Source organism: Athene noctua, chromosome 2, assembly GCF_965140245.1.
Source record: "Athene noctua chromosome 2, bAthNoc1.hap1.1, whole genome shotgun sequence".
In the NCBI taxonomy this organism is placed as follows: domain Eukaryota; kingdom Metazoa; phylum Chordata; class Aves; order Strigiformes; family Strigidae; genus Athene; species Athene noctua.
In genome coordinates this window covers 52,043,331-52,070,999 of record NC_134038.1, presented here as the reverse complement: position 1 = coordinate 52,070,999, position 27,669 = coordinate 52,043,331, and the positions used below count along the sequence as shown (strand labels likewise).

Sequence of the window (27,669 nt, the reverse complement as noted above, 5' to 3'; positions counted from 1 at the left end):
TATAGATTCAGCTGCTTAGCTTTCAGTGGAAGTTAATTTCCTTGTAGAAAAAACTTGTGTGCTTGTTGCTTATACCTTGACTACATCTTGAAGAGGTGTTGTGATCTGATAATAAAAGTGAAGGAGATTTAAAATTGGGAGGTTAACGTTGCTGCTTTTCCTTACCTCTTTTGAGGAGGAAATGTTATTTGTTAATTAAATAGTCCTGGCTTTTAGAGAAGGTGTTTTCCCCAAGATAATCTATTTCTGACTTTTTTTGGGAAGAGTTCTTTTCTCTGTATAGAACATGGATTTCCATAATATGAATACACTCAGAATTGCTTCTTGATAAACTAAACCTCTAAAGGATCTAAAGATTTGTCAGAGCTTTACAAACCTTATGTGGTTTGCCACGCTGCAAGATGCAGTGAGCTAAGACAAGACCAAATTGACTTGATTGTGAAAGCACCCAATTAGCTTTCCAACAGCTCCGCAACACAGTATAATAGAAGTGCTTGAGCTTATATTCCCTGTAATTGTTGTTTGAATGCTGTTAGCTTTTATGCCTTGACTGTCATCAACTGTAATTTTTGTCAGGAGCAAAAATAAGATTATCAACAGAAGCTCAGCTGTACTATGAATTAGAAACTAACTGCTCCTTTCCTAACTCAGACATTTCTAAATTACCATTCATCAGAAACACTTGCTTCATTTATCTTCAACTTAGTATTTGTGCTGATGATAATCACATTTCCCAAGAATATAAAAGAAACATGCAGAAAGAATTATCTTGTGAAAAACAAAAACCTGTAACTTAAAGCTAGGACTAATTTTTCCTCTGTTTGATTTTAGGGATGCAGAGAGGCTTGAAGAGTTCTATACCAAGAACCAACAGCTCAGAGAACAACAAAAAGCACTTCATGACACTATCAAGGTTTTAGAAGACAGGTGAAGTAGTGTCTTAGCTTTTGAGTTCGTTATGTTTTGCTTTTACAGAGTAGCTCTGGACATTTTGCAAGTTGGGCTGTGGGTTGTTTTGTTTTTTTTTTTTGTAAACCAGTCCTTTTCTAATACAATGCAAATAGTGTGTTTTAAAGAAAAGTGTAGAGTTTAGACTTTTCTGACAATCTTTTGTTATTTCATTATTTTCGACATGCTTAGCTTGCTTTGTTCAGTTAAGGTAAATAGAAGTTAAATAGATCAGCGTGGGAGGCAGACAGCCATTTTAAAATACATTCTTTTCCATCCATTTCTGTAGAGGTAAATTTGGTATTGATTGAGATGTAATAAAAGTACAAAACCCAAGGACAAAACCTGTATTGTATACTTTGAAACTCATTAAATTTAGATAAAACAGAAAACTGGTAAGAAAGACCCCCTCAAATCTGAAAGATTTCCTAGTGAGTTATTTAATCACAGGTTCTGTCCTTTGCCTTCTTTTGGACTTAGGCATTCTGATCACCTTTTGACCTGATCTGCCCTTTCCCTCATTTGTTCCTGTTTAATCTGGTATAGCAAAACAAAGCCAATAGACATGAAATTACAGTGCAATTTTTTTGTCTTTAAAAATAACTGCTGTTTTGGAAAGCTATGTTAAATTTGCTGCTATGGGCTCTCAAAAGCTTTCTGGGAACAGGAGATCATTACATAGTAAATTTTCCCACATTCCTGTGTTATCTCAGATCTTAAAGTTATGACACTCAGATTTTGCTTTCAACTCTGTTTCTTTGTGAAAGTCACTAGGAATAAATTTGTAACTGTGCTGGTAATAAACTTTCACACCACATAGATAGAGACACGTTTGCAGAGTGGATGAAATTTTCTAATCCCTTAGAAGACAAAAGTGCTCACATTGCAGAACCGAAGAGAGTATTTAATGTAGTTTAATACATGAAGATGATAATACTGTGTTTATTACATAGTCAGATAAGCTAGTATGAGAGGCATTTCAGTATTTTACGCTGTCCATAATTCCACAATACGAAAATACCCATAAACCAAGGTGGCTTTTACTTCCAATATTCAACTGTGGAATTGGAAATTTAGGTGGTTTGTTTGTTTTTAATACTTCATGTGCTAGCAGCAGCAGTGCAGAACTCTTAGCTAATTGGTCTCTTACTTAGCAGGCAGAAGAGGGTCTGGTTTTCCCTTTGGTAATACTGTTGAATGCTTTTTGTCATGTACCAGAAATAAATACACTTCAGTTATCACATGTAAAATGCACACACATTTCACTCCTTAAATGAATGAGCCAAGTAAATTGGAGTAATCATAACAAGTCCTTTTCTGGTAGTGGATATCCATTAAACAGCTCATCTAAACCATTAGAGACAGTGGAGGCAATGCCTCACATAGACTTCTGGATCCACTTCTAATTAATGGTGTCTGAAGATAAAGGATTTCACATTTGCTTGGTATTTGTTACATAGTGAACTTACTGTTTGTCCTTCATATTTGATTACTTTGCTAATGACAATGATAAATTCTTCTTAAATTAAGTAGTAGTTATATTTACTGAAATTTGCTTATTTGTATTTGCTTGAATGAACATTACTTATAGTGAATGGTAATTTATATCTGACTTCTTAGCAGGACTGCTCACAAAGGCTTTCTGTTGGCAAGGTGTAGCATGCTCCACTTTAAAACAACATGCTTACTTCTGTTAAATAGAAGTCTCCCATAGCTACAGTCATTTATGCAAACACTAGTACATGTAGTATTAGATCATTCAGAAATCTCAAAATATTGCTATGTCAACATAAAAAAACACAGTACTTAGTGGTGTTCTGCGTAGTGGTCAGAAATGTGCTGTTTTCCGTTGTTCAAAAGGCCAGTTAAGCGTGGATATCTGCTTCATGTATGGCAATATTTTCTTAACAGAGGGTCTTTTTTCTTTTAATTTTATTGTAGATTAAGAGCAGGATTATGTGATCGTTGTGCTGTAACCGAAGAACATATGAGAAAGAAACAGCAAGAGTTTGAAAATATCCGGCAGCAGAATCTTAAACTTATCACTGAGCTTAGTGAGTTTTATCCACGAGTCTGAAGACAAAACATACTATTTTGTAAATTAGTTCGTCATGAATTCCTGAAACTTGATATAATTTATATATATGGTGTGTTTACTAAGCCTAAGATGTTCAGTCAGGGTATACTTAACTACAGTCTGAAAATATGTAATGTACCATTTACTAAGTCATTTGATCCACCTTCTTAGATTGGAGTGCTGATACTGAAAGTGAACTGATGTGTTAAATCTTACAGTGTAAGGTAGCTACTTTAGATAAAACATGTCTGCTTCTGTTTATTCCTACAGCTAAGGCATAGAATGACTAATTGCCACCTTTCCTAAGGAAACCCTGACTTTAAAAGTAATTAGTGATCACAAAGTAGCAAACAGAAGTCCACTGGGTCCAGCTTGTGTCCTGTAGTTGGTCTTGGAGTTTAACTGCAGTAAACTCATAACCTTCACATAAGCCCCTGAAGCCACAGAAGAATTGCATTACACCAGGCAGCTCATAGCCAGCTTGTTTCAAATTCAGGAAGTAGTACATATGCAACAAGAAAAAATAAATTTTCTTCTAGGTGACATGAAGGCAGGACACAACAAATCTCTTCATAAAGAGCTAAATAATACAGGACAAGATTTCAAATTGTTAGTGGTATCTTTACCATTAATTAATTATTTGGTATCATTTAGTTGTCTTGCTTGATCAAGAACGAGCAGACATTCAGTGAGATTTAAAATATGGGAAATGCCAGACACAAAGAGTAGCTTTTCAATGTTTAATTAAATTATAGAAATATTAGATTTTGTGCTAACATAAAATACATTGATTTTTCAAGGACCTTTAATGTTGGTTATTTATGTAAAAATATTCTGAATCTGTGAATTTAATGATTAATAGCAAATAGGGTACAACCAATCTTTAAATAAAGCTCTGAGCCTTAAAAATTGAGGTGAGCCCGATTAGGTACAAATCTTGGCCACTGTCTGACAGAACAGTGGTCTTCTGGGGGTTTGGGTTGAGATCTATGTGACATTTATTGGTTTCCTGCAACCAGCAAAAAAAGTCAGTCAAGAATAATCCAGAGGTAAAATATACAGCAAAAAAATAAGAACAAGAAAGTAAAAATTGAAGTGAACAGAAAAGTTGGGAGCTATCACTACATTAGTTTGAGACAGTATGAAAAAAAGGCTAAAGGTGATACAATAAGATTTGTGAATTACTGGCAGAATGAATTGGAAGTTAAGAAAAATAAAATTAAAAATTTCTGACTAGTCTCTTAAAGTCCAAAATTTTTGCCTGATTTTTTTTTTTAAGAAATAGGAATTTTTTTCCATTCTCTCCAATTAGCTGGTTGCCTTGGTGGATAAGACCAAGTTCTAATTACTTTATACTACATAGCTGTCATCAACCGAAGGAAGCAATTTTGTCCATGGAGATGAGTGAGCAATTCATTAATCTTTACAACACAGTCTCACTTGCATGTACGTGGACAAAAGTAATTAATGATTGTGTAGAACTGATATTATAATGCAGTAATTGTGACACCGTTGCCTTTTCTAACACATAATTTTACAACTTTTTTAATGAGAGGGTATAGGGTATTGCTTTTAGAATTGGTTCCATTTCCTTAAAGGACGTGACAAAATTAGGTATTATATGATGTTAACATGTGTGCATTGATTTTTTTTTTCCTATAAATTGCAGTGAATGAAAAAACCAATTTACAGGATGAAAATAAAAAGATAACTGAACAGTTCCAGCAAGTACAGAAGGAGTTGGAGTAAGTTTTGAGGGTTTTTTTGATATTTTCTGCCCCCTTTCCCCCCCATTCCTCAGTAGTAATGCCTGGGAATATACATATGAGCTTTTAAGTCTTTAAAACGTGATTTTCCTCTTTTAATAGATTGTGAAAAGATAGTCTACTGCCACTATAACTTTAACATAAAACTAGTGTCTTTTTGCTGTGCAGATTTTTTTTTCCTTTTTTAACTGTGTGCATTTCTCTTTTTAGACAGAGAGAGATATAAATTTATCATAGAAATTCTGTTTGACTTCATGATTGCTCAAAATTATTCTGGTCACAGTGCATAGCAAAACCTTATGTCTCAATTCTTTTATTCCTTTGTTGACTTTTTACCAATTCTGTCCTCTTAGATTCTAAGACTTCAGAAAAGTACTTTCTTAGCTAGTCAAAAAGTCCCAGGATCTTACAATAAACTTCTAAAATAAAGTTTATGATAATTTTAATATTTTAAAAAGAAAAAAAAAAAGTAAATTTTGAAAGAAAACCATGAAAATAATGAGCTACAAGTTGTAATCTGATATGATATCAACAATGTGCCATATAATGTTGTGGTTAACATGCAAATATGGTGCACTGTGCAGGGCAGACGTAGTATTCCTTTCTTGTATAGCTGTGGTCTGACATCATCTGAAACTTGTCTCAGTTTTGCCTATCTGTGAACAAGTTGTGCACATGCATGGGGGGGATGGGACAGGATGTGTGGACTTGGTACGTAAGGCTTTTTTTTTGTCAGAAAGTAACTTTGGTAGAAGAGCAAAACACCTTTGGGGCACAAGTTCAAAATTACTGGAGTCCTGTTCCTTTGTATTTCTTGGTTTGTCTCCTATTGTTTGCACCTTAATCATCCTTTCTTTTTATATATGCCTTTCATCTCCTTGGATTAACGTATTTCATGACCCTAGAAGTACTCCTTTTAATACCAAGTCAACAGATTTCAGTTTCCCAGTGTACAACTGCTTCTCAATAATGGTTCTTCTGTGCAGTTTGACAGCAGTTAGGAAGTGACACGAAAAAAATTAACACCAGGCATATCTATCCAAATTTACTAGTTTGATCCCCAGGTTTTCAATTTAGCTTCCAGTAAAAATCTCCAGCCACTGTAGGAAAGTTGAGAATGACTAATGTAACACTAAGTTATTTGCTCTTCATGTTAGGTGGTCATTTAGATGAGTGCAGAGTTGAGTGGATGAACAGTAATTAACAAGGATGGTCCTGCTGTTTGTAACATAGCCACTGCACTGGGTTGTTTCAGTTGAACTATAATCATGTTACTTTATTTAGAATTAACAACTCAGATCAATAAAACATCATTGCGTAGGTGCAAGGTAACATTGTTTCTGGTCCATAACATGAAATTAGATTTTTGCAATATTCTGTATTTTGTTACTAAGGTTTAATATTGTAGGAAAAAAACCCTAAGAATCCTCTATAAAAGGGAAGTGAATGAAATTTGAGACGAATTGCATTATCTGATCCTTTATCAGATTAGGATTTCATTATCCAAGGATGGAAACAACATGGAGATCTCTTCTGGTCTCAGATAAATGTTTCCATGATTCAGAAATTATTTATTGCATATTTATGATCTATAGTATGTATGACAGCTTCTTTGTTTGATAGGTTTTTTTGGTGGCATGTAGGAACTACCTCTGGGTTTGCACATAAGTAAGATAGAGAAAAATATGTTTATAGTCAGCTAATTTGTCATATAAGGCCACATGTGCTAGTAAATTTAAAGAGAACTCTTAACAACTAACTTAAATTTGCAAAGTAGCTGGATGAATATATTGGTTTACTGTTTGTTTTTGTTTGTTTCATAAGATATTGTTAATAGACGGTACAGAAAGGTGACCAGAAGGTCGAGTTAGATTTCCTTGTGTTTTTCTTTTACTACTTCTTCCATTTCTCATTACTACCACCATACAACAGGTAGCAATGCCCTTATTAAGTACTAAACAAACTAATTAACTTAAAGAACTGAAATTAATACTTTTTTGTTACTGTTTCCTTGCTGTGACTAGATAGAGTTTTTGGAGAGAGAAGACACTTATTTGTCACACTAAGTTTTATATACTGACTGCAACATGCTGTTAGTGCTGACGATGTGAGAGAAAATAAACTTCATAACTCTTGTTGTGTTTTGCATTACTTATTTTATGTGGTTTATATAGCTTTTTACACTCCTCTCTGAAGACCTTTCTGAGGTGAATAAGAGGTAACATTCAATACTCTGGAGAGTAATTGCTTTGAATATAGTGCTGTTCATTACTGTTTTAAATTGTCCAAAGTAGAGAGTATTCTTGGGGTATGCAGGGACTTCCATACAGGGAGAGAGACACTAGTCCATCCATTTCAGCATTCTTTCATTCAAGTAGCACATGGTCCAGAGGACAAGCTAGAAGAAACTCTACAGTCCCTGGTTTCTTCCAGGGAAAAAGTACTCCATAGTGCTGTAGTTAAATGTTGACTTCAGATGTGAAAAAGCTAGGGTTGTATGCCATTCTTAGGCTTGGTGAAGCAATTGTGAATTTGTTGTTTAGAGGTATCTAAAAACTGGGATTTAGTATTGCTTTTTTACACTGTGATGTTATTGAGATGGCTGTATTTTGTAAGGTGTTGATTTCTTGAACCATATGATTGTCCTGGTTGCTGAAATGAAAGCTCTTCATCTTGCTGATTTGGTCTCCAGGGAGCGAAAGCAGCAAGCGGTGGAATTAGAAGAAGGAGTCATTCCAGATTCTCCAGTTCTGACTTCTTCATTTTCTGTGGTTAATCGTATGAGAAGAAAAAAAGAGAATAGGCATATCCGATACACAGAACATACACGCTCAGATTTGGAACTTGTGGAAAGCAACAGTGGTAAGAATATTGGGGCTTTTTCTTTAATATATATTGTTAAGGGCTAAAGAAAAACATGATGTGTAAATTTGATTGCAAAGGGTGAAAACTAAAAAGAAGTCTTGTGGGTTTTTGGTTTGGCTTTTTTCCATTTATGCTATAAATGGAAAAGACAGGGGAAAAACATCTTTAGCAGTAACTGTCATATCAGCAATATGCTCAGAGCTTATCCAACCTGCTACTTTTCTTCGTCCACGTACACATGCAAATATAATAGTTTTCCAACCCATCTCTCTTCTGTAACTGCAAACTAATTAAAAAATTTCAGGGTTTGACTTGTGCATACACCTTTGTCACCACCTAGTGGAGAGTGAAATAAATGTTTTGCCACATTCAGCGATTATTCTGCAATTAAAGTAACATTACTGAAACTGATAGATACCTAATTCTAGCACCTACATGATCTTTCTTTTTCTCATCCTGATGTACTTGTCTGCATTTGTTTTGTGTCTAAATCCAGAAGTATTATGCACATTTAACTTCTGAACTTTTCTCTGTAATGTCACAGATGTAGTCCTAATGAATTTATAACTATAAGAAAAATTTTTGTGAAATAAGGGACTTTATGTTTGTATTTTCATGATACACAGGAAATACGGTAAACAATACAGGTGTTCTTAATGTGTTAATTTATCTCACGGAATAAAAAAAAAGTATTTTTAATATATGAATACATCTAGATGAATCTTGACTAAAAGCCTCTTTGCAAGAATAAAAGTAGCACAGCTGTGGGATCAAGAAGGTGGGTTGGTTATTCACGCCTTTTATTTTGCGTATGTAATTTTAGTGCTGTGAATAGTTTCTCCTTTCTAAACATACCTACTTCTCTCCATTTTCTGAATAAAAAAAGAGCTACTGATTTAAACCAAAGTTAAATATATAAGAAATTATGTAAATATCTATCACAGTTAATAGCTGTGAAAAGCTGTTTGTGTCCAGTAAAGGACTACATGGCACTAAGTTGGTCATGGTTCAAATCTCATTTTTTTCACTTTTTCATTATCTTAGCTGATGCAGAAAACTACTCTTTTGGATGGTTTACTCTTTTATGGTTTTGTTGCCATATTAACAGGACAAATATAGTCTGAATACATACTTTTTGTGTGGTCAGTATAGAAAGTGATATAATTATGTGTCAGTATTGTTTTATGCCTGACTGACTGGGTTCTTATTTGTGAGAGAAAGGATTAATATGAAATATTTGTGACTAATTTGTCATAGTGATGCCTCAGATAAAAATCAGATGTGCTTAGATTACTGGGTCTACTGACATGTCTAAACTCATGTTCAAGTGTGTTTTAAGATCAAGATCATGGTCTGTATCTATACGAAATTATCACAACAGGATACCTAATTTCACCATGTGAAAATATTTCTCATCTCCTAGAGTTTGGAAAAATTCCGCTGTGTTCCACACAAGTAAACAGTCACCATGGAGAAGAGATACTAGTGGCAGATACCTGTGATTCACAACTGTCCCCTGTACCAAGTAAGTGTATTAATAGATTTAGTTCTAATTCCATTCAAAATGAAGCAAAAATATTGTAAAACTTGAGGGTTCATCTCTAAACAAAGGAGACAGAGAAAGGATATTATGTTTAATCACAGAATTGCTGCTGAAATGCCTATCTTGTAATGCCTGTCTGTATCCCACTGGATGCCTGATCTAGTGGCACAGCATCAGGGCCTAGAGTCAAGAAATAGAAGGAAGCTCAGGGCAGCTCCTACTGCAGGTATTCTGCAGTTCAGGCAACTTACCCAGTTGTCTTACATCTGATTTTCCAACTGCACAGGAGATAAAAATATTCTGAGAATTGCGCTTACTGTCTGATATGAATATGTAACACTTAGAAGTGCTTCTGTTAATTATTCCCTTTTTTGCAATTGTGAATTGGTACAAGTCTTTAAGTCCTTCATAAACAGTTCTTTGACAAAAACTGTGTCTCTGATTTTTTTCTGTGAAGTGTTTAACTATAAATGACTTCAAGAATCAGCATTTTGGAATTGTTCATGCAAGTCAGAGTTGTGGTGGTTGTAGTTCTTGTATTTTCCGATCATGTTACCTTGCCTCAGTTTAATAAACTGAGTAATGTTAAACCCCTGAAAGAAGAGATACTCATTTATTTGTTTTCCTAATAAAACCAGAGGAAGAATAATTATAAGTGTCACCTAGGAAACATGCAGCACAAGCATTTCACTATAAATATACATTATCACTGTTCTGCATGCTTTTTCTCAGACTATTCATGCCCTGGACTGAGAGCTTGAAAAGCAACTTTTACATTGACTTGTCTTTGTATTTTAATTTGGGAGCTGTATTCAAATTGGAAACATTTTTCTTGTGATGATAAAGCAGTTTAATCAGAAATTCTTATTTTGTCCCCCTTCTCCACTTACCGCTTCCAGATAGGATTTTTATCTGACACAGGTCAAATTATTTCCATAACTACCAATTTTAATTGGTGATCTTTTTAGTTCTGTGTTTGTACCATCTGTGTGAGTGGAATAAGATACTATAATGTATATGTAACTTATTATGAGCTTCTTTCTACTCATAAAGATAAACCAAGGATGGGAGGTTATCCTGTTGCAAAGCCATCTTTTAACTTGGCTGCAGTCGTGGCAGAAACAATAGGACTTGGTGTTCAAGAGGAAACTGTAAGTAGTATTCCCAAACTTCTTACATAATCAGCTTTTTATGTCAGTTGCTTCTGGAAACAGTGTATTCCTCTTTTGCATTAAAATTCTGCAAAAGTATTCTGAGATCCCGTAAGCTCCCTTTGGTTTTCTTTGCTGACTCATAGAATTGCTCTAGCAAGAAGAGATATAACTGTGCTGACCTGTCTGGGGGTTGAGGAGGAGGGTAGGGGAATGGTTCCTGCTGTATAAAACTATCAAGTTTGACTAAGACAGTGGAATAAATCCTTGGGTCTGCCAAACTCCTTTTGAGCAAGAATCAAGTCTAGGACACTAAAAAATATTATTTGGTGATGAGACTGGTGACTCGGGTGAGATTATTTGATGTTTTGCTTGGAAGCTACAGTGAAAATGGTAGTATGCAGAATATTTTTTTGTAGGCATGTATTTTGAATGATGAAAATTCTTAATTTCCGAAAGATTTCTTTAAAGTTGCTGGTCAGAATTTAATCTCTTTCAACTTCTATTATTTTTTAGCATTTTGAATGCTTCAATTTGGATAGGTCTTCAGAGTATTAATGTGGAAACGCACATATTTCTAATTTTTAATTCTAATAGCTTCTCACACTTTCTTTGTTTTCCTTCACCATTTGCAAGGAGTCCCAGAGTGTACTGAGTCCTCCCCGTACTAATACTGTTATGAGCCAGGCCCCAGAGAGCATGCAGTGTGAAGACTCAAGAAAACATCAAGCTTCTGAATCAAGAAATGACGACAACAATTTAGGGTGTGTTTCCACTTGGTTATAATAATATTGTTTTAAGCAGGTTTATATGAAGTTCTGGTTTTAGTAGGTTTTAAAACCTTACAGCAGTTTGCTTTGAAGGTGTGGGCATGGAAGTAGATTTTTTTCATATACAGGATTCTTTCAAGTCAATAACATTAGAAGCAAAGGAACTGATAGAATGCAAAACTGGATTTTTACTTAATTTTCAAATTTCTGATTTGGGCTTTCTATGTACACTGTCCCTCCCTCACTGACACTGTTATTGCAAGGTATCTACTGAGGGCCATAGACCTAGGGGTAAGGGGCCTGGAGCTGGGGTAGGAAAATAAGCATAAAACTTTTCAGCTGACTAGATGTCGTACTGGTTGACTGTTGCACTTCCCATGCTCTTCAGGATGTTGTGGTCTAAACTGAAACTTTTTTTAGCCCCTATTTGTTATCATAAATGTATGTTCTATTGATGACAAGTAAAAAACAGAGTACCTGAAAGAAGCTTGCACATTTTGCTTTCCTTTGCTTAACTTTGAGAATCTGTTACTGTGATTATAAGATCTACACAAGAACCTAGATAGACTGCTATCACTTTCTTCATTTCACTGTGTTGAAACACAGGGAGTCCCTTGGTAGGAGAGATACCTAGATAAGCTTCATTCTGTCCTTGGCTCTCAGTTGAATGTAGAACAGAATTGCACACCGTACTAAAATGAAGGACAAGGTCTGTGTTTTGCCTTTTATATCACTAAGTGCAACAGAACTTTCTCCTAGACCAAAAATTTTCCTTTTTTCTTTTTTTCCTTCTGTTTTCAGTTAATACTAGCAACTCTGACAGCTTTAAAACAGACCATTGATAGGAAACTTACAGTTTTTGTATATCCCTTTCTCTTCTCCCAGCCCCTTGTGTACACTAGAAAAATATCTCATCTCCTTGTGTTCAGTCTTTCAGATCCATCTCAGAACACTCCACCACATGTTGATTGGGATTCTCATGTAGCTTCTCCTGTTTTTGGAGCTTCTAGCAATATGAAGAACAACTCAAGTACAAGTCATGCCCCTTGTATTTTAGATTCAGGATTGAAGCCTAATCTCAAAACCAACCTCTTCAACAATCCTTCCAGTTCCCGATCTCATAAAAGTAGATCAAAATCTGAAGATGTTGCTTTTGTGGCACCCCTGAATCTTGGAACGGAAATCAACCCCGTTATCAGCCAGACATCTATCAATAGGCAAATGGTTGTGAAAAAGAATACTAATGAGGCTGTAACCTGTGTTGGAAACAATTGCGCAGCTAAAAATGAGGTGATCAAGAGTGATTTCCTTCTCGTACACCAGAAGCAGCTAGAAGGCAGGTGTGCTAAGAGAAAGAAAGCTGACGATGAGCATGCAATTAGCTGTGAAAAAACATCCTTCAACAAAGAGAACTCTCTGCCCTTTCAGTCTGACGTTCAGCATATTAATGGGGAGCATACAGTTGATAAGCCCTTGGATCTGTCAGATCGCTTCTCTGGAGTTCGTTGTCAAGAGAAAAAACATGGAAGTGAGGAGACCTGTAAAAATAGACTGAAACAGGTGACTCTGCATGACATTTTTTCACAGCTAGGGAAGCCCATTCCTGAAGGTTCATCATCCATTCAGAATGCCAACAATGAGAGCTCTTTGTTTGGCAGAGATATACAAGAGGAATCCTATGTACAAGAGGCAATGCTGGGAAAAACGTTCCCAGATAACAAAAACCAGATACAAATGAAAGAAGAAGTTCCTCCCTTCAAAATTGCACCACTACCAAGTTCTGCAGAGACAGAACAACTTTTTGATGATGTGAAGGTATTCTTTCTGACTTTTTTTCTTCTCCTTTGAAATATTGTATTTGAGTTTTGGGAAATAGTAAAATTGCAATGTGTTGTTAGGTTGACAGTGGCCATGTACCAAATAGAAAGAAAACAAGGACAGGACATGGAGAGTCTGAACCAGCATCTGTACTTCAACCAAACCCTTGTAGACTATCAAAAAATAAAGCACTGCAAAACGAGCAAGGTAACTTGATGAAAATGTTCCCTTTATTGCCCCCCTGCCCCCACTAGCCTGTGCTATGGTTGAATATAATTTTTCATATCTTCGTCCACTTTAATCACTTTCTCTGTTCTGCTTCTAACTCAGTCTCATTCTATTCAGGACTTCTCAAGATCACCCCATACATTTTCAATCTGTATCTTCCTGGCATTCTTTTGCCACTATATAATAAATATATCATTGACATTTACTGTAAACTCAACAGACTGGGAATCTCTTTCTTTCTCATTTATTTAGCATTGTTTACTGTAGTGTGAGAATAACAGATACTGCATTAAAATCTCAGGAAGTTTGAGTTTTAAACTATCAACTGCTTGAAAACTGTACTTACGTGTAAGAAGGAGCCATTTCGTTAATATTGGTTGTTATTCCTGATGACCTATTAGAAATTTGTATCTTTAATATTAATGAGCAGATGCTGCCAAATACTATTCCTATAAGTTGTGTCTTCTTTCCTATTAAGCGGTCCCAGTCTGAAAACTTTTTTTTTTAAACTGGGATTGTAGAATCACTGCTTCTGTACTCCTTAGCTGAGCTGTTATGCTGCATACTTTATTTAGAAATACTTGCATTATGAATTTTTTAAAAATCTGTCAGTAGTTGATGTGGCCATGTAGCTCAGAATCTAAACCTCTATGTCACAGATATATCAAGAGCCATCTCTGGAACAATGACCAGACGTGTTTGTACTCTCCTGTATTCTAAGACCTGGCTTTTGTATTCTTACTGATACAATGTCTTCTATCCAGTATTAATACTACTCTGTACTGTGTAAGATTTTACCTGCAAGAGTATGTATTACATACCTCATACAAACACAAAGGAGTGGTGTGCTCCCTGAATATGACAAAAAACTTAAAAAGATCTATTTCTCACTCTTCAGACAAAATATGATTTACACCAAATGAGCATGTTTATTGTTTGAGAAAAATCAGTTCCTAAACCCAAAGAAGAATTGACAAAATCAAAGCTGACTTATCATTTACACACTATAGGATGCTATTGGTGGAATTTGATTCTGATTATTTGTTTCTTTTTCTCATATCCTCTGCATCCAGACCTGAAAGATAAACCTTCTTTAGAAAACCTTCAGTGGAGCATAGACCCAGGAGCTGACCTATCACAGTACAAAATGGACATTACTGTGATTGATACAAAGGTAAACTTGTATCACATGTTCTGCATGTTTTGTGATATTGAAAAAAGCATATAAAAGTAGTATCATGACCTTTATTCTGAGCAGACCAAAACCACTTTCTAACAAAAGTCTAAATTCAGCTCGTTTGATATTTGTTTGCACTCCTGAAATGTTTGTTTGTGCATAGTATGCTACAGTTATCCAAAAATATTTCCCCTGTCTAGTTGCATTTTGTAAACTCAGCCAGGTGGCTACTCAGTATGAAACTGATGTGTTTTGAGGTGCATTTAGGTTTCTTTTAAAACAAAAAAAAATGTTAGAAATCTCATAATTTTTCCTGTGAATGATCATTGTGATATCTCTTCATGTTAAGTAATAGAAAATGTGCAGATAATGACTATTATCTTTGAATTGGGTGCAGGTTGGTTATTAGGATCTCTGAGAATTTTCCTAAAGTATGTTTGTTTTGTCTCACTTAAAGGCTCTCCTAAAATCTATTAATTTGACTAGTTTTTATTTTCTGTATGTTTCACTTTGACTTTTTGTCTTTCTAGAATTTAACATGAAAACTCTTGCCCATCAAGTAATATAATCCACCAGATAAATACTTCACCTGTGAATTTCAAAACTTGTTATTCTCTTACCTAGATTTTACATCTTTATCATGCAGACATTACTGCAGGGGAAAAAAAAAAAAAAAATCACAAAAAGTGTCCAAAAAGATTCCAGTAACTGTTGTGAAAGTGTTTCAGTTACACAGCGATGCTAACTACACCAGTTGCTTCTGAGTGCAATTATCATGTTTGCTTTTTTTATTTAGGGTGGTTCTCAGTCAAGAGTCAGAGGGGAAGTTGTTGATATGGATTATACATATGTTAGTGAAAGTTTGCTATTAAAAATGAAAAATCAAGAGCAAACCCAAGAAAGCAGTCCAAGTAAGACTTTTTTTTTTTCCTTTGATTTGCTTTTTTTGGAGGAGGAAGAAAGAGTGAAGTGTTTTGGTTTGTTTTTTCCCCTGTATGACTAGATAGTACTATGGAAGTGGTTTGCAGTAAAAAAAAATACTGATGTATTTTTGTAGGTTACAAAGATCAGCCTCTTTTCCTAGTAGAATCAGTGGTGGTGGTTGAGGGTTTTTTTAACTTAAGAAAATTAAGGATTTGTGCTGAGATAGAGCCAATAGCTATGTTTTTACAGTGCTTAAAGGGGTAAATACGTAACCATATAGTAGGTCTGGTCTCACCTGCAACAATCACTCTTACAACAAACAGCTTTGGAACTTTGCTATGTAATAATATTAGAATTTCTATGGGAAGACTAATTTCATTTTTAATGACATATAAATAGAATTAGTATATTTATAATAAATGCAAATGTGTTTCTATCACATTTAATGTATGGTATGTGGGGAATCATGGCTGCAGGGCAGGGACTTTTTAACGGTGTGTTTTGTTTTTTTCAAGTTGTTGCAACTTGATCACATTTCCGTAGTTTATCTCCTACCCACAGAAAGTATTTCCTTTTGCATGGATAACTCCATTAATTACAAGAACAAAAATTTCATGTATTCAGTATTAAGGTTAAAGGTACATCAAAGTGATTTAGCAATTAATCACATTTTAGAATTGGGATCAAGGTGTCTTTATGAAAAATAAATGAGCTTTGGCTACCTTTGAAAGATTGACAGAGAAGTTGCAGAAAGAGTAAGTGTACAGCTGATATTGAGATAGTCAGTACTGGAGCAGGAAATAAATGTTAATTCTTTTGATACACATTCAATCAAAATGCACTTTCTTGACTCAAATTGTTGAGAGACTGATTTGGATGTTCATTATGCTTTTCATAATAGGAGGAGAAAAAAAAGTTAACGATACCTTAACAGAGATGTTTGATCGGACAACCCATGAAGAATATGAATCCTGCCTACCAGAAGATAGTCCTTCTGCATGTGACGAAAAAGAAACTCTTCATGATGAAGAGCGGGATAAGGGAATAACAGCAGCAAGCAAGAAACTAAAGAGTGGGATATAATTTGTTTTGTCTTTATTAGCCTGGATAAACTACAAGAGTTGATTTGAAATCAGGCTCTGTTCTCTAGGAACAAATATGCCAAATAAACATCAGTTCATTTTTCATAAATTCATGGGAAAATGTATTCATTGCAAGGACATAACATAAACCAATATGAAAATTATTTTGGTAGTTCATTTATATAGCCATCACACAAATATGGGATGTGTAATAAAAGTTGGCATAGGGACTGTACAGCAAAGTGACTCTAACAGGAAACACCAGGTTTTGGCTGCAGATTACTTAACTTCCTTTCTTCTCCCTGTCCTAGGTTTGTTCTGTTGAAGATTTTGCAGTATTTTGTATTTTAAGCATCTTTTCCTTTGCTATTCAGCTTATCTTTTTTTTTACTTACCTTGCTGCTGTTTTCCTTCTACTGCAATAATGCTTTTTGATCACTGGTTCAATCAAATCTTTATTGGTTTTACTATCTGTTTGAATCAGTTGTCTCAGACTGAATATACATGGCACTTTTGTATTTCTTAATAGTCGACTAATAATTTTACAGACATTTTTTCAGGGAGTCTGTTAACCTTATATGACACGTAACTTTTTGTTTTGCATGTATATTTACAGAACATGAGGATAAACAAGATAAAGCCAAGCAGAAAGCTTTTGTGGAGCCATATTTCAAAAGTGATGAAAGGTAATTTAGTTTGTTCTGTATAAGCATTTTAAGACTCTTTATATCCTCCCTGTAGGCAACTTCTTCCATAGAATAAAGGTGTTTGTGCCTAACATTCTAACAGCTGAAGATGCCCATGGGGGAAAAAATAAACATATTGAGATGCCTGTCTGTCACATTTGCTGAAAATAAGGGATTGTCTCACCTGGTTTTTATAATTTTATCAAATGCAGTATTTTGTAATCCATGTTGTTTCTTATAGGCTTGTGGTCATGCACGAATGTATGAGCAGAGAGCCTATGGGTTGCTTGTGCTACTAAAAACCTTTCCTTCTCTGGCATTTTTGCCCCTTTAGGCAATAAATGAGTAATGTTTAACAACTGTACCTCTTAGTGCTTCCCCTATTGTCTTTCTGTATAATCATCATTGGTAGTCTCAATCTTCATTTCATAATGATACCAAGCCTTTCATTTAAAGAGTTATTAGCTTATTTTTTACCTCAGCATATGTTTTCTTTGTAGATGCAAACTTTAGGTTTTTGTGATCAGATAAGTTGAAAAGAATCTGTTCTGTTCTTGAACCCCAACATATATTCCTCTTGCAGAAATCGGTGCAAGCACAACTGTGTCATTGGACAAAACAAATATTCTGGAGAAGATCCATATTTGAGTAGCTTTGATCTAATGACGACTTTCACACTATGAAAAGCCATAATAGTGAGACTCCCGTCTCTGGTTATGTAAAAGATCATACTACATTTTTAAAATTTCGGAACTATTTTAGTTACAAAATTAGTCCTATTCAGCTATGAAATGCAGGTATAATTGCATTTTGCAGGAATTTTCTGACATATTTTTCTTCTCTTGATACTCTCCTTCATTGTGTTCTAAAATCTGAATATTTCTAGACATGTAGAAGAAATGTGTACTATTGTGTGAAAATATTTTTGTTTTTTAGAAAAAATACTGTGTTAGATTTTCCTCATATTGAGGTTATTCGAAAAAAAGAAGAAAGAAGAAAATTGCCTGGCCATACTTGTAAGGAATGTGAGATAGTAAGTAATGCTTTAAAATATGGTTAGTTTTTTATTCTCCTAGCTCTGCTAGTATCTAAGTGCTAAAGTGCTGTTAAAATCATGAATCTGGTTGCATCACCATCACTACCTACAGTAGCAGAGAAGTGTTTACCAAAGCTGTTTTACCAAGTTTTGGGTTGGTTGGTTTAACTGTAGTAACTGCATATGTCTTAGAAAGTCTTTTTTTGTTTTTGATGTGTCTGTATGATGGAAACTTCTCACATCATGGTTCCAGTAAGATTTTTATTAATAAAAAAATACATTAGCTAGTGAAAGAATGATGACAAGTTTGTAAACTTCAGCTCAAAAGTTCTACTGATGTTTACAGGTACTGGAATAAGTAAGTTCTATGTCCTGTTGTACCTATATGTAGATATATCTTGATTTGGGGCTTTCCTGTTTGTTTTTTGGGGTGTCTGCATTTTCAGATAATTACACCAGCATAGGTGCCTATGTATATATGTGCAAATGCCTGCAAAAATATTTACATTATCAGGTTTAAAAGTATGAAATTTTAGGTTTCACATTACACGTTTTTTCCTCCTTTTCAATTTACTAAACTGCTTTCAGATACTTGGTATAGAGATAAAATATTGAAGTAATTACATGTGTAATAAGGACATGTTTCATTTGATCATTAATAGATTTTCAGGCTGGAGTTAATTAGGCAATGATCTCTTACATTATGACTCACTAGAAGTGTGGATTAATGACTGAGTAATGATGGATTCTCTGGAATCTTTTCACTTAATTTCCACACCTATATAGAACAAACATTTTTCATAGATTCTCCTGCTATTCATTTTATAGTCAAGTCACATTTACTTAGCTGAAGAAATTTCTTAAAGTATATTTTTAACAAAAACACATTATTGAAAAAATAGCTTTGGTAAAACTAATTAAATACAAATATTAAGTTTTACAGTCAACTATAAATACCATTTTTAAAACTGTTTGATTTAAAGAGTTTGAAGGAAAACAAGATTTTGGAACTAAAAAAACCCAATAAAAACAAACCAAAAAAACTCCCCAAACCTTCAGTCTGTTTCTTGGTCCAAGAGCCATGTGTTAAGTGTTTTAATTTCCTGTCTCTAAGCTACAGAGCTCCTCTCAGCAAATTCAGTTCTTGCTACTTTCTGGCAAATTAGAGTGATAACTGTGGTGTTCGGAAACATTTACAGCTCCAGTTTTACAACATTAGGTTTCTACATTAAACTTCAGAAAAATTTGGGTTTATTGTCGGTTTTGGGTTTTTTAAGTCAAGATGGATGTCTAGTAATGTGTGTGGAATGCTTGGCTGTGTCATTGCACAATAATGAAACTAGCTTTGAATGAAAAGCCTGTGGAAGAAGGGAGTGTTAGCCAAAGCATAAATTATGCTTTAAAAAGAAGTCTGGGCTTACTTATTAGTCATATGGGTTTGAAAAGTCTCCAAAGTCTAAGGAAATATTTAGGGAGTGGGTAGAAATCAGTAAATTGTTTCTGGCTGTGTGCTGCAAGCATTATGAGTGGGGAGAGTTACCTGTCATTCTGAGATGTGAGAGATTTAACTTCTGCACATGCCATAGCAGACTGATATCAAAGTCCTTTTTAAGTTCTTATCTTAAAACTTTGTGGAAGCATCTCATTCACTTTACAGTGTAGAACATTTGATAAGGGGTCTTGTTTTGGTTTGTTACGACTTTGTGATGTGATCAGAGAAAGATTGTATGACGGAGTTGGAAAAGTAACATTTGTAGTGTGGTTGTTAAGTCTAGCTGCACTTTAGATGAGGAGAATCAGCCAGATGCTTTTATATACATTAAGGTTGCAGAAATTACTCTGTAACTTTGTGTTAAACTGAGAGGTTTGTTCTCTTTGAGACTGCAATTTTTAGAGTTCTGTACACAATTCTTCTAAGTAAAGACACTGCAGGATGAGATTTTGCATATCTTTTCACACATGGAAAAGCCTAGCTGGAATGTTTTGTGTGGGTTGAAAGTGCTGTGGATAGTGAGATCAATCTAGAAAACAGCTGAGAATTCTTTTTGCTGTTTAGCAGACATATGTAACTTTCTCATTCTTTGTCAACCCCAATACATTTCTAAACAAGCCAAAATTTTAAAAAGTTATTTGAACACATATTTAGCTCGATTATTGATTAGTATTTTTATTTTCTGTTCCTACAAAACGACTGTATTTTTCATTGTTTGATCCATAAATATTCCTCACCGATCAGAAACATTTTAATTCCTAAAAAAATGCAGCACACTGCAAACTTTTAATAGGCCAATTTCTAAAATTCCAGGCTATTTAAAGGACAAACATAAGGTGCCCTGCTAATTATCCCTAATTAAGACTCAACTATTAATCTATTTGGTTTACACAGATACTGTAGAAATCTTATAATTAATTTTGTTGACTTAACACTGTGTCATTTCTTAGCTTTTATCCATGAAAACTGATGTGTACTAGATGATAATTACCTGTTCCTCTTCTTTCCTTAGTCTCTAGATCTTTAACCGGATCTTTAACTAACCAACTGGATCTCTGAAACCCAGTTGCATAAGTGACCCTATTCTACCTGACTCAGTCCCCAGGCTACTTGATAGGCACTTAAGTTCTGGTCTTGGCATAGGCTTTTTTGTGTTTAAGGGAACATTGTATAAGACAGTGGCAAACATTTTCAAACTTAAGTGTCTCCAAATACAGCAACTGAGAGGGGTTCTGATATTAAGAGTGTGGAAATAACCTGGGCTTATACACAATACATTTTGAAGAACCTTTTGCTAGGGGCTCATAACCATTCTGGAATATTACCTGTGGAACTGACAGTTTATTCTATCCTGCATACCATGGAACTGACAGTTTATTCTATCCTGCATACCAGGACTTGGTAGTAAACAGACCAGTAATTGAAATTTTGAGTACAACCTGAATCTCTGCTCTTGACCAGGGGACCCCCATGTTACTAGATCAGATTCCTGTAGTAATAAGGGCTTCGAGAGCAGAATATGTTCTGGGGACACACTTTTTAGAATGGCAAGAAATCTGAATTGATTTTGGTGAAGAATAAAATGTACCTCAGTTTCAGGCAGAATTGCAGTTCCCATAGACTACAGTATCACAAAATGAAATAAGACTACTTTTCCTAGCTCATGCAGTTTTTTGTCTCTTGACATTTTTCAGAGCTATGACTACTCTTTTCTATACAATGACCAATATTTATATCATTACTCCTTTTGAGGAGGATTTTTATGCCTATCTTATACTTTGTCTGCTTCTAGTAGGAAAAAGGGAATTTATTAGTGTACTTTACGATTCCAAGTAGGTTTTCTGAAATCCTACCAGTAGATGGAGACAGGAAGTAATCTCTATTGGCAGAGGTACTCTATTCCTTTTCTGTTTTCCCCACTTTAGATCACTTTCCAGCTGACTGAATGAGGTTTTAAACTTTAGTTTGCCTTTTTGAACTGTAACACTATCATTTCAGTAGAATTGTTTTACCACTTTTATGAGGGTCAGGTTTCTTGTGCGATCCAGACTGACCATTGGCTTGACGCTTGAATCAAACAGTGCATTCCATTTGAAAATATTTTGTCAGTCTATGATACCTAAGTGCCAGATTGCTCTTTTTAGGAGATGCTAACTAGAATCACAAACTAAACCAGTAGAAAATGGCATTAAAACCCCGTTTTTCTATGATGCTACTCATGGGAATGCCCAGCAAAAAAGTTTGGAGAGTATATATACACTTTTATTGTTGCAGCTCCACTATAGCTGATGGGTTAAAGAGTAACTAGCCAATTTACTCTGTACTCTAGAGAATGCCTAGCTGGCAGATACTTAAACTAGCTCTCTATTTACTCCTAATTTGAGGGTAATAAAGTAGGAATTTTGACTTAAATTTACTGTTACTGCTATAAATTTAGAAACTGGAAATAATTCTTCATGGATTTTTGTATCGCATTTTTTCACTTTTCAATTTTATTTTTAAATGCAAGCTGAAACAGTTTATTAGAAAATTCCTATCTGTTTCAACACCTGTGCTACTTAGCTTGTAAAATCAGTCAGTAAAACTGTTGACATAAATAACTGTACACGTGCCTAAACCTTATACCCATAGTATGTTAAAAGATCTAAAGCTAATAAATTTGCCACCATAAGGTTATATTTAATATGTGCATTCAGTAAGCTTTTATGATAATGGCCAGATGTTTGTCATTTGGATAACAAATCTCTACTTTTGGCTATCCTCACCATTATTTTTAGATAAATGTGTTAATAAACAGTGGTTGACATTGTCATTGTATAAAACAGTTGCTCTGTATGTATGAATTTGTTAACTTGGATTTTTTTTCCCCTCAAATTCAGTATTATGCAGACATTCCAGAAGAAGAGAGAGAAAAGAAACTAGCTTCCTGTTCAAGACACAGATTTCGCTACATTCCTCCAAATACTCCTGAAAATTTCTGGGAGGTTGGATTTCCTTCCACCCAAACTTGTGTGGAAAGAGGTTTGTGCAAAAAAGTCTTGCAAACCAATTCTTATAGCTGATTTTTTTTTTTTTTTTTTTTTTTCCCCTGAAATGGTTCCCTGAAATTCTTTGGTTCATAAAGCAGCCTTTCTCACCCAGGCTCACTGAGGTCTGTTTACTTAGCAGCAGCTTTTATTTTGAATAAATATTGTCTTTTTTTACCAGTTCCTGTACTACTAGGAAGAAGGGAACATAAAGAAACTTTCTTAGAGCCTAGCTACAGAAGGCAGAAATAATTTGGACTTTCATAGAACCTAATTAAAATCCTGCATGTTTTTGAACCAAAGCAAGAATTGTGTCAACATTTTCAGAGGCAAAAGCTGAGATATTGTACTTACTGAGGAGAGACAGGCAATGCTGTTGACACACTTTGTATCTTTAGAGCTCCATAATACCACGATAATACAAATGTTCAAGGTAGAGTGAGATTAAACAGTTTTTAATACATACACACCCTGCTTGTTAGTGACACTCAAAAGGTGTCAAGTTGGGTTTTTTTTTACTCCTCTTCGCACAGAAGATTGTTCTTTCCTAAATAATTCTTCTAAATCCTAGAGCTTGGTGTAAAAATGAGGTTTTATTAATGATGTTAAAGCATGGTGAGTTTGTAGTGTATGATATGTACATTTCTTCAGAAGTGGTGAAGCTCTGAGGTAAGGAGCCCTATATGAACTGCCCTTAGTTACATGTTTATTTGTACATAAGTTAATAGCTGTGAAACAGTAATCTTCACTTATTTTTTTTTCTGTTCCCATAACAGTTTCAGGTCAGGCATAGGAAAATATAGCCAGAGATGTGTATGTGTTCTTGTATGATAGTGTTGCATTGTTGTCCTTAATCTTTCAGAAGAGGGAGCCTTGATTTTTAGGGACTTACGTAACTTTTGTAGTGCATATCATATTGCTTGGTGAAGATATACCAAGTCAAGTTCATTTAAATTTGAAACTGTATTTCCAAGAAATAGATGTATTTCAAGGGCAGTGTTCAGAATTTTAAGCCTCCCCACACACTGTGGGGGACAAATGTCAGATTTGCTCTTGAAGTCTTAGTCAAGTTTCCCCTTCTTAAATATCCACTGCAAAGAGTTAAGCTAGTCACAGAATTTGCAAGCTGTTAAAGCTTCCTTGGGCTTGGTTAGACTTCAGGAAAAAGGTTGTTCTTCCATTAATTTGTCTCTGGTGTCGCATAAGGAAAAGTGAATCCCTCAGTCCAGCTAGCCAGCACCTCAGAACAGTGCTGAATTGCCGCTTCCTTTGTGAGTGGTCTCTTCCCTGTGTATCCAGTTAGACAGTGCTTGGCTGATTAGACTGAGGCTAATCCATTCCTCCTTCACCTTAAGTAGTGAGAGAATTCTCACCACTCTGGAACCACCTTTGGTTCTTGTTCGTTATCTTTCAAGATGAACAAAACCTAATCCTTCCTCTTCCAACCTGGTTGCCTCTTACCTGGTCCAGGCGATGAGAAAGCTGGTCTAAACTTATAATTTCAGGTGATCAAGAGATACTGTTAGGGAGATTGCCTGTTACTACCTTTTTGGAATCTGCTTGCAACCTCATTAAAATTAGCTTCTTGGCTATCTCCTGTTCTGCTAGAGTAAGCTGTTCAGTTGTTAATGGTCCTCAACAGCATATCAGAGGCAGACTTCAGTTCACCCTTTCTTGGTAAAAAGTCATATTATGCATGAGAGTGCAGCAAGAACACCAAAACACCAGTGAGAGTTCCCATGATAAGCAATAGCAGCTGTCACTCCAAAGTAGTGGGGTAGATGTGCTTTGTACTTCTTATTGGTATCTTGAAACAATTGTTGGGTATGTGTAATTTTTTTTTTTTTTTTTAAATAACCAAGTTGCCTAGGCAGTATTTTCCAACTATGAGGTAGGAATCTACTACTCTCACTTCAGCAGATATAAGTGCTGATAAACAGTAAGGGTTTGACAAAAGCCAGGTGCTGTAACTGATTTCATTAAACTGTGCCTACTATCAGTGTTGCCTTAATTGAGCCTGTTATAGAAATTTTCTGTATGCTTTTCTTAGGAGAGAGCTTTCAGGGTGTATTTGATCTATAGGTTCATGTTTGGCTTTTTCCACATGGACAAATCTTTAATAAATAAGAAAGCTCTCAAAACAGAGGGATGTACTATATAGACCAGCAGAGCACGTGTGCCTGAAGTTTTCCTCTGTACGACTAGGAAATACATTTTTAAAAGTGTTTTTTATTAGTCAACTGAATTTGCAGTACTTACATACTTTATAACTCTTATGTAAAATCTTCTGTAGAAAAGACAATGAGAAATGCAATATTGTTTTGAATAGATGAACAATTAATTTCCATTCTCCTCTTCGGTATTGTTTGTCTGTATTGTGTTACTGTGCAGCCATCTACCAGAAAGAATCTGAATGTTTTCATTAATGATACTGCATCCTAGGATCGAATTTTTTGCCAAGTGAGAATCAGTTGCCACAAAAGGAAAATGGATTCACAAGTTATTTTTTGAGGGTAAACAAAAATGAAACTACAAAGTTATGAGCATTTCTATATTGTATTTCTTATGTCAGATTTGTTCTTATTCTTTTAAGGATATATTAGAGAGGATCTTGCTCCCTGTCAACGTCCAAAAAGACGGCAGCCTTATGCTGTAATGTTTTCACCAAAAGGCAAAGAGCAGAAGACATAAAGGATGGGGAAGTAAGGCATGCCAACTTGAAGAGTATCTTTCCTTCCTTAGATATTTATAGTTAATATAAACTTGAAATAAAGAACTTTTTTCTACAATGATAAATTGTTTCATTAAATATGTAAATTTTATAAAATTCATTTGAAAGTCTGATGTACCAAGAAACAAAACTATTTAATGTATGTTTGTTTCATATTGTGTTAATACATTTTGTATTAATTTTTGCACCTGCCAGACAATGAGTCTCCCTTTTTTTTCTTTGAAGTCAACAGCTAAAATTCCAGCAAACTGTGTCTAAACTTTGTGTCAGTAACTGAAGTCACTGAAATCAGTTCTTACAAGGTCTAAATGCCTGTCGGTGAGAACAGAAATGCAGATTTATAGGGTGCTTTTATTTTGCACTGGATTTTTTTTATATAGCTTTTCTTTTTTGTCAATAATGGTTATATCTCCTTGTAATAAAGCTGTATTAAATAAGAAATGTATCTACTGTTAATAGTTTGGAGGTATGAAAGCTGTGTAGTCTTAAGTGTCTTAATTTTGGTGTTAAATATGTAGGGCCACATTTTCCTCAGTGTTTAAATTGGAATATCCAATTGTTTTTTTTTTTTCTTAATTGGGATCTGGTTGTGTATCTGTCTCACTTATTGATAGAAATGAACACTGTTATTTCTAAATTTGGATGACAGCTATGCATGGAGGTCTCCTAGGTGATGACTGTGGCTGTCCACTAGATTATGAAGGATTCTCCAGAGATATTTTAAATTCATTTTATGCAGCAGGGGATACAGTGTCATACTTGCATTTGGAGAGTAAGAGTGTACAATATCACAGAGGCAGGGTACTGCTTTTACATAGGTAGGGGGGCCAAAGATTACTATCAGATACTTTGGAATACAGTAGCATTCTAAAATGGAATAAAAAAATTCAAGCAGCATACAATCAGAGTTAGGCTCACCCAGTGAAGATTCTCTTTAAAAAGAGATCATATAAAGTAAGTGACTATTTAAATGCCTTAAACCAAAATAAAAGACTAGAAAGTACAGATACTTTTTTGTGTGTATATATATTTAAAAATGTATCTGTACTTTCTAGTCTTGTATTTTATATGTGTGTGTGTAAAAAACATATGTATTTAAAAACTTGGTGGATAGGACCATTTGATTCCAGGTGTAGTTATATAGCAGTAGTGGTAGGTTCTGCTGGTGAAGAGGTTATGGGATATGCCTAAAAAGAAAACTAGAAAAATTTGATTAATTTAACTGTAACACTAAATAACACAAAATTCTCTTAAGTTGAAATCACAAGCCTTGCAGAAAAATAGATGTATCACTAGGCACTGTCCCCATCATACCTGCTTGCTTACTTGTTTTGCTTTAGCATTTCACAGGGATATATCCTAAAACTAGCAAAGGCATAAAGCCAAATAGCAATGAAAATGTTTAGTCATTCTCATATATACTAACACATTCTGACAATAAATGTTTACACATCCTGAAGTAGTCAAAGAATCCATGCTGAGGTAAGCCTAGTTTCATGAAAATTAGAAAACTGAAGAAAATTAACAGTTGCTGCCAAAAAGATGGAATTCTTGCAGGTATCTTAAAAATTGTTTTAAGACAAGTATTACATGCTCTGAATAAATAATTTATCCATCAGAAAAAAGTCTTTGACGACATAAGGTAGGTGGCTGCTTTTAACCTAGAGAGAACCTTTACAAAGTAGAAGTTATGTCCACAAAAAAAAAGGAAGCACATTTTAACTCATCAAATGCAAAATTTGCTATGAAGTAGGCTGTATGGAAAACTCTTAAAGAGTTAATTATAAATCATATTTTTAAGAGCTACCAGATAGAGCAGACTTTACTGTAATTTGGTAGAGTAAATGATAATGGGGACATTTAAAGGTAAAGTGAGAAGAAAAGTTAGGATTTTTGCACTGATGTTCATTATGGAAGTGCCTAAGAACCTTTTGTTGCAGGGTGGGTGGGTGGAGCTGTTGTAAACCCTAAATAATAGAAAAGGTCAGCCAAGTGAGCATCAGCAAGCTGCCAGAAGTCGAGCCTGCTCCCATGGATTTGAAAGTGAGAGAAGAAACTGCGAACCCCCTCACTGTAGCAGCTTTGATGATCAAGGAGTGCAAAGTGACAATTCTGCCATCAGACTTTTTTAAAAGACTCCAAGATCAGTGGACCTGCAGCCTGATGAGTTTTGTGGAGTAGTGGAAATGGTAAGCTAATTGATAGTATAACAAACAAGATTTTTCAGACGTATGGATAAGTATAATGTAAAAAGTCGACACTTTTTAAAGGCAAGGTGTTCTGATGGCCTTTAAGACTCTAGGAGGTGTCAAAGCATGATTCATCTGACAGCTCATAGTAGAAGTGACC

At 34.9% G+C, this 27,669-nt stretch overlaps 1 protein-coding gene across 2 annotated transcripts in view; it reads left to right on the top strand.

Annotated features, from left to right (window-relative positions):
- Window positions 1-25,519, top strand: part of RBBP8 (RB binding protein 8, endonuclease) — a 37,893-nt gene extending 12,374 nt beyond the window's left edge. For both annotated transcript variants that reach the window (XM_074897752.1, XM_074897753.1), the window contains 16 exons: window positions 832-927; window positions 2,890-3,002; window positions 4,695-4,770; window positions 7,484-7,653; window positions 9,080-9,181; window positions 10,253-10,350; window positions 10,987-11,114; window positions 12,050-12,935; window positions 13,019-13,145; window positions 14,240-14,340; window positions 15,140-15,254; window positions 16,169-16,339; window positions 16,966-17,035; window positions 17,972-18,068; window positions 22,443-22,584; window positions 25,183-25,519. In XM_074897752.1, coding sequence (XP_074753853.1) covers window positions 832-927; window positions 2,890-3,002; window positions 4,695-4,770; window positions 7,484-7,653; window positions 9,080-9,181; window positions 10,253-10,350; window positions 10,987-11,114; window positions 12,050-12,935; window positions 13,019-13,145; window positions 14,240-14,340; window positions 15,140-15,254; window positions 16,169-16,339; window positions 16,966-17,035; window positions 17,972-18,068; window positions 22,443-22,584; window positions 25,183-25,280 — 2,590 coding nt within the window. In that variant the 3' untranslated portion in view covers window positions 25,281-25,519. The remainder of the gene's footprint in view (window positions 1-831; window positions 928-2,889; window positions 3,003-4,694; window positions 4,771-7,483; window positions 7,654-9,079; window positions 9,182-10,252; window positions 10,351-10,986; window positions 11,115-12,049; window positions 12,936-13,018; window positions 13,146-14,239; window positions 14,341-15,139; window positions 15,255-16,168; window positions 16,340-16,965; window positions 17,036-17,971; window positions 18,069-22,442; window positions 22,585-25,182) is intronic.
- Window positions 25,520-27,669: the final 2,150 nt, after the last annotated feature.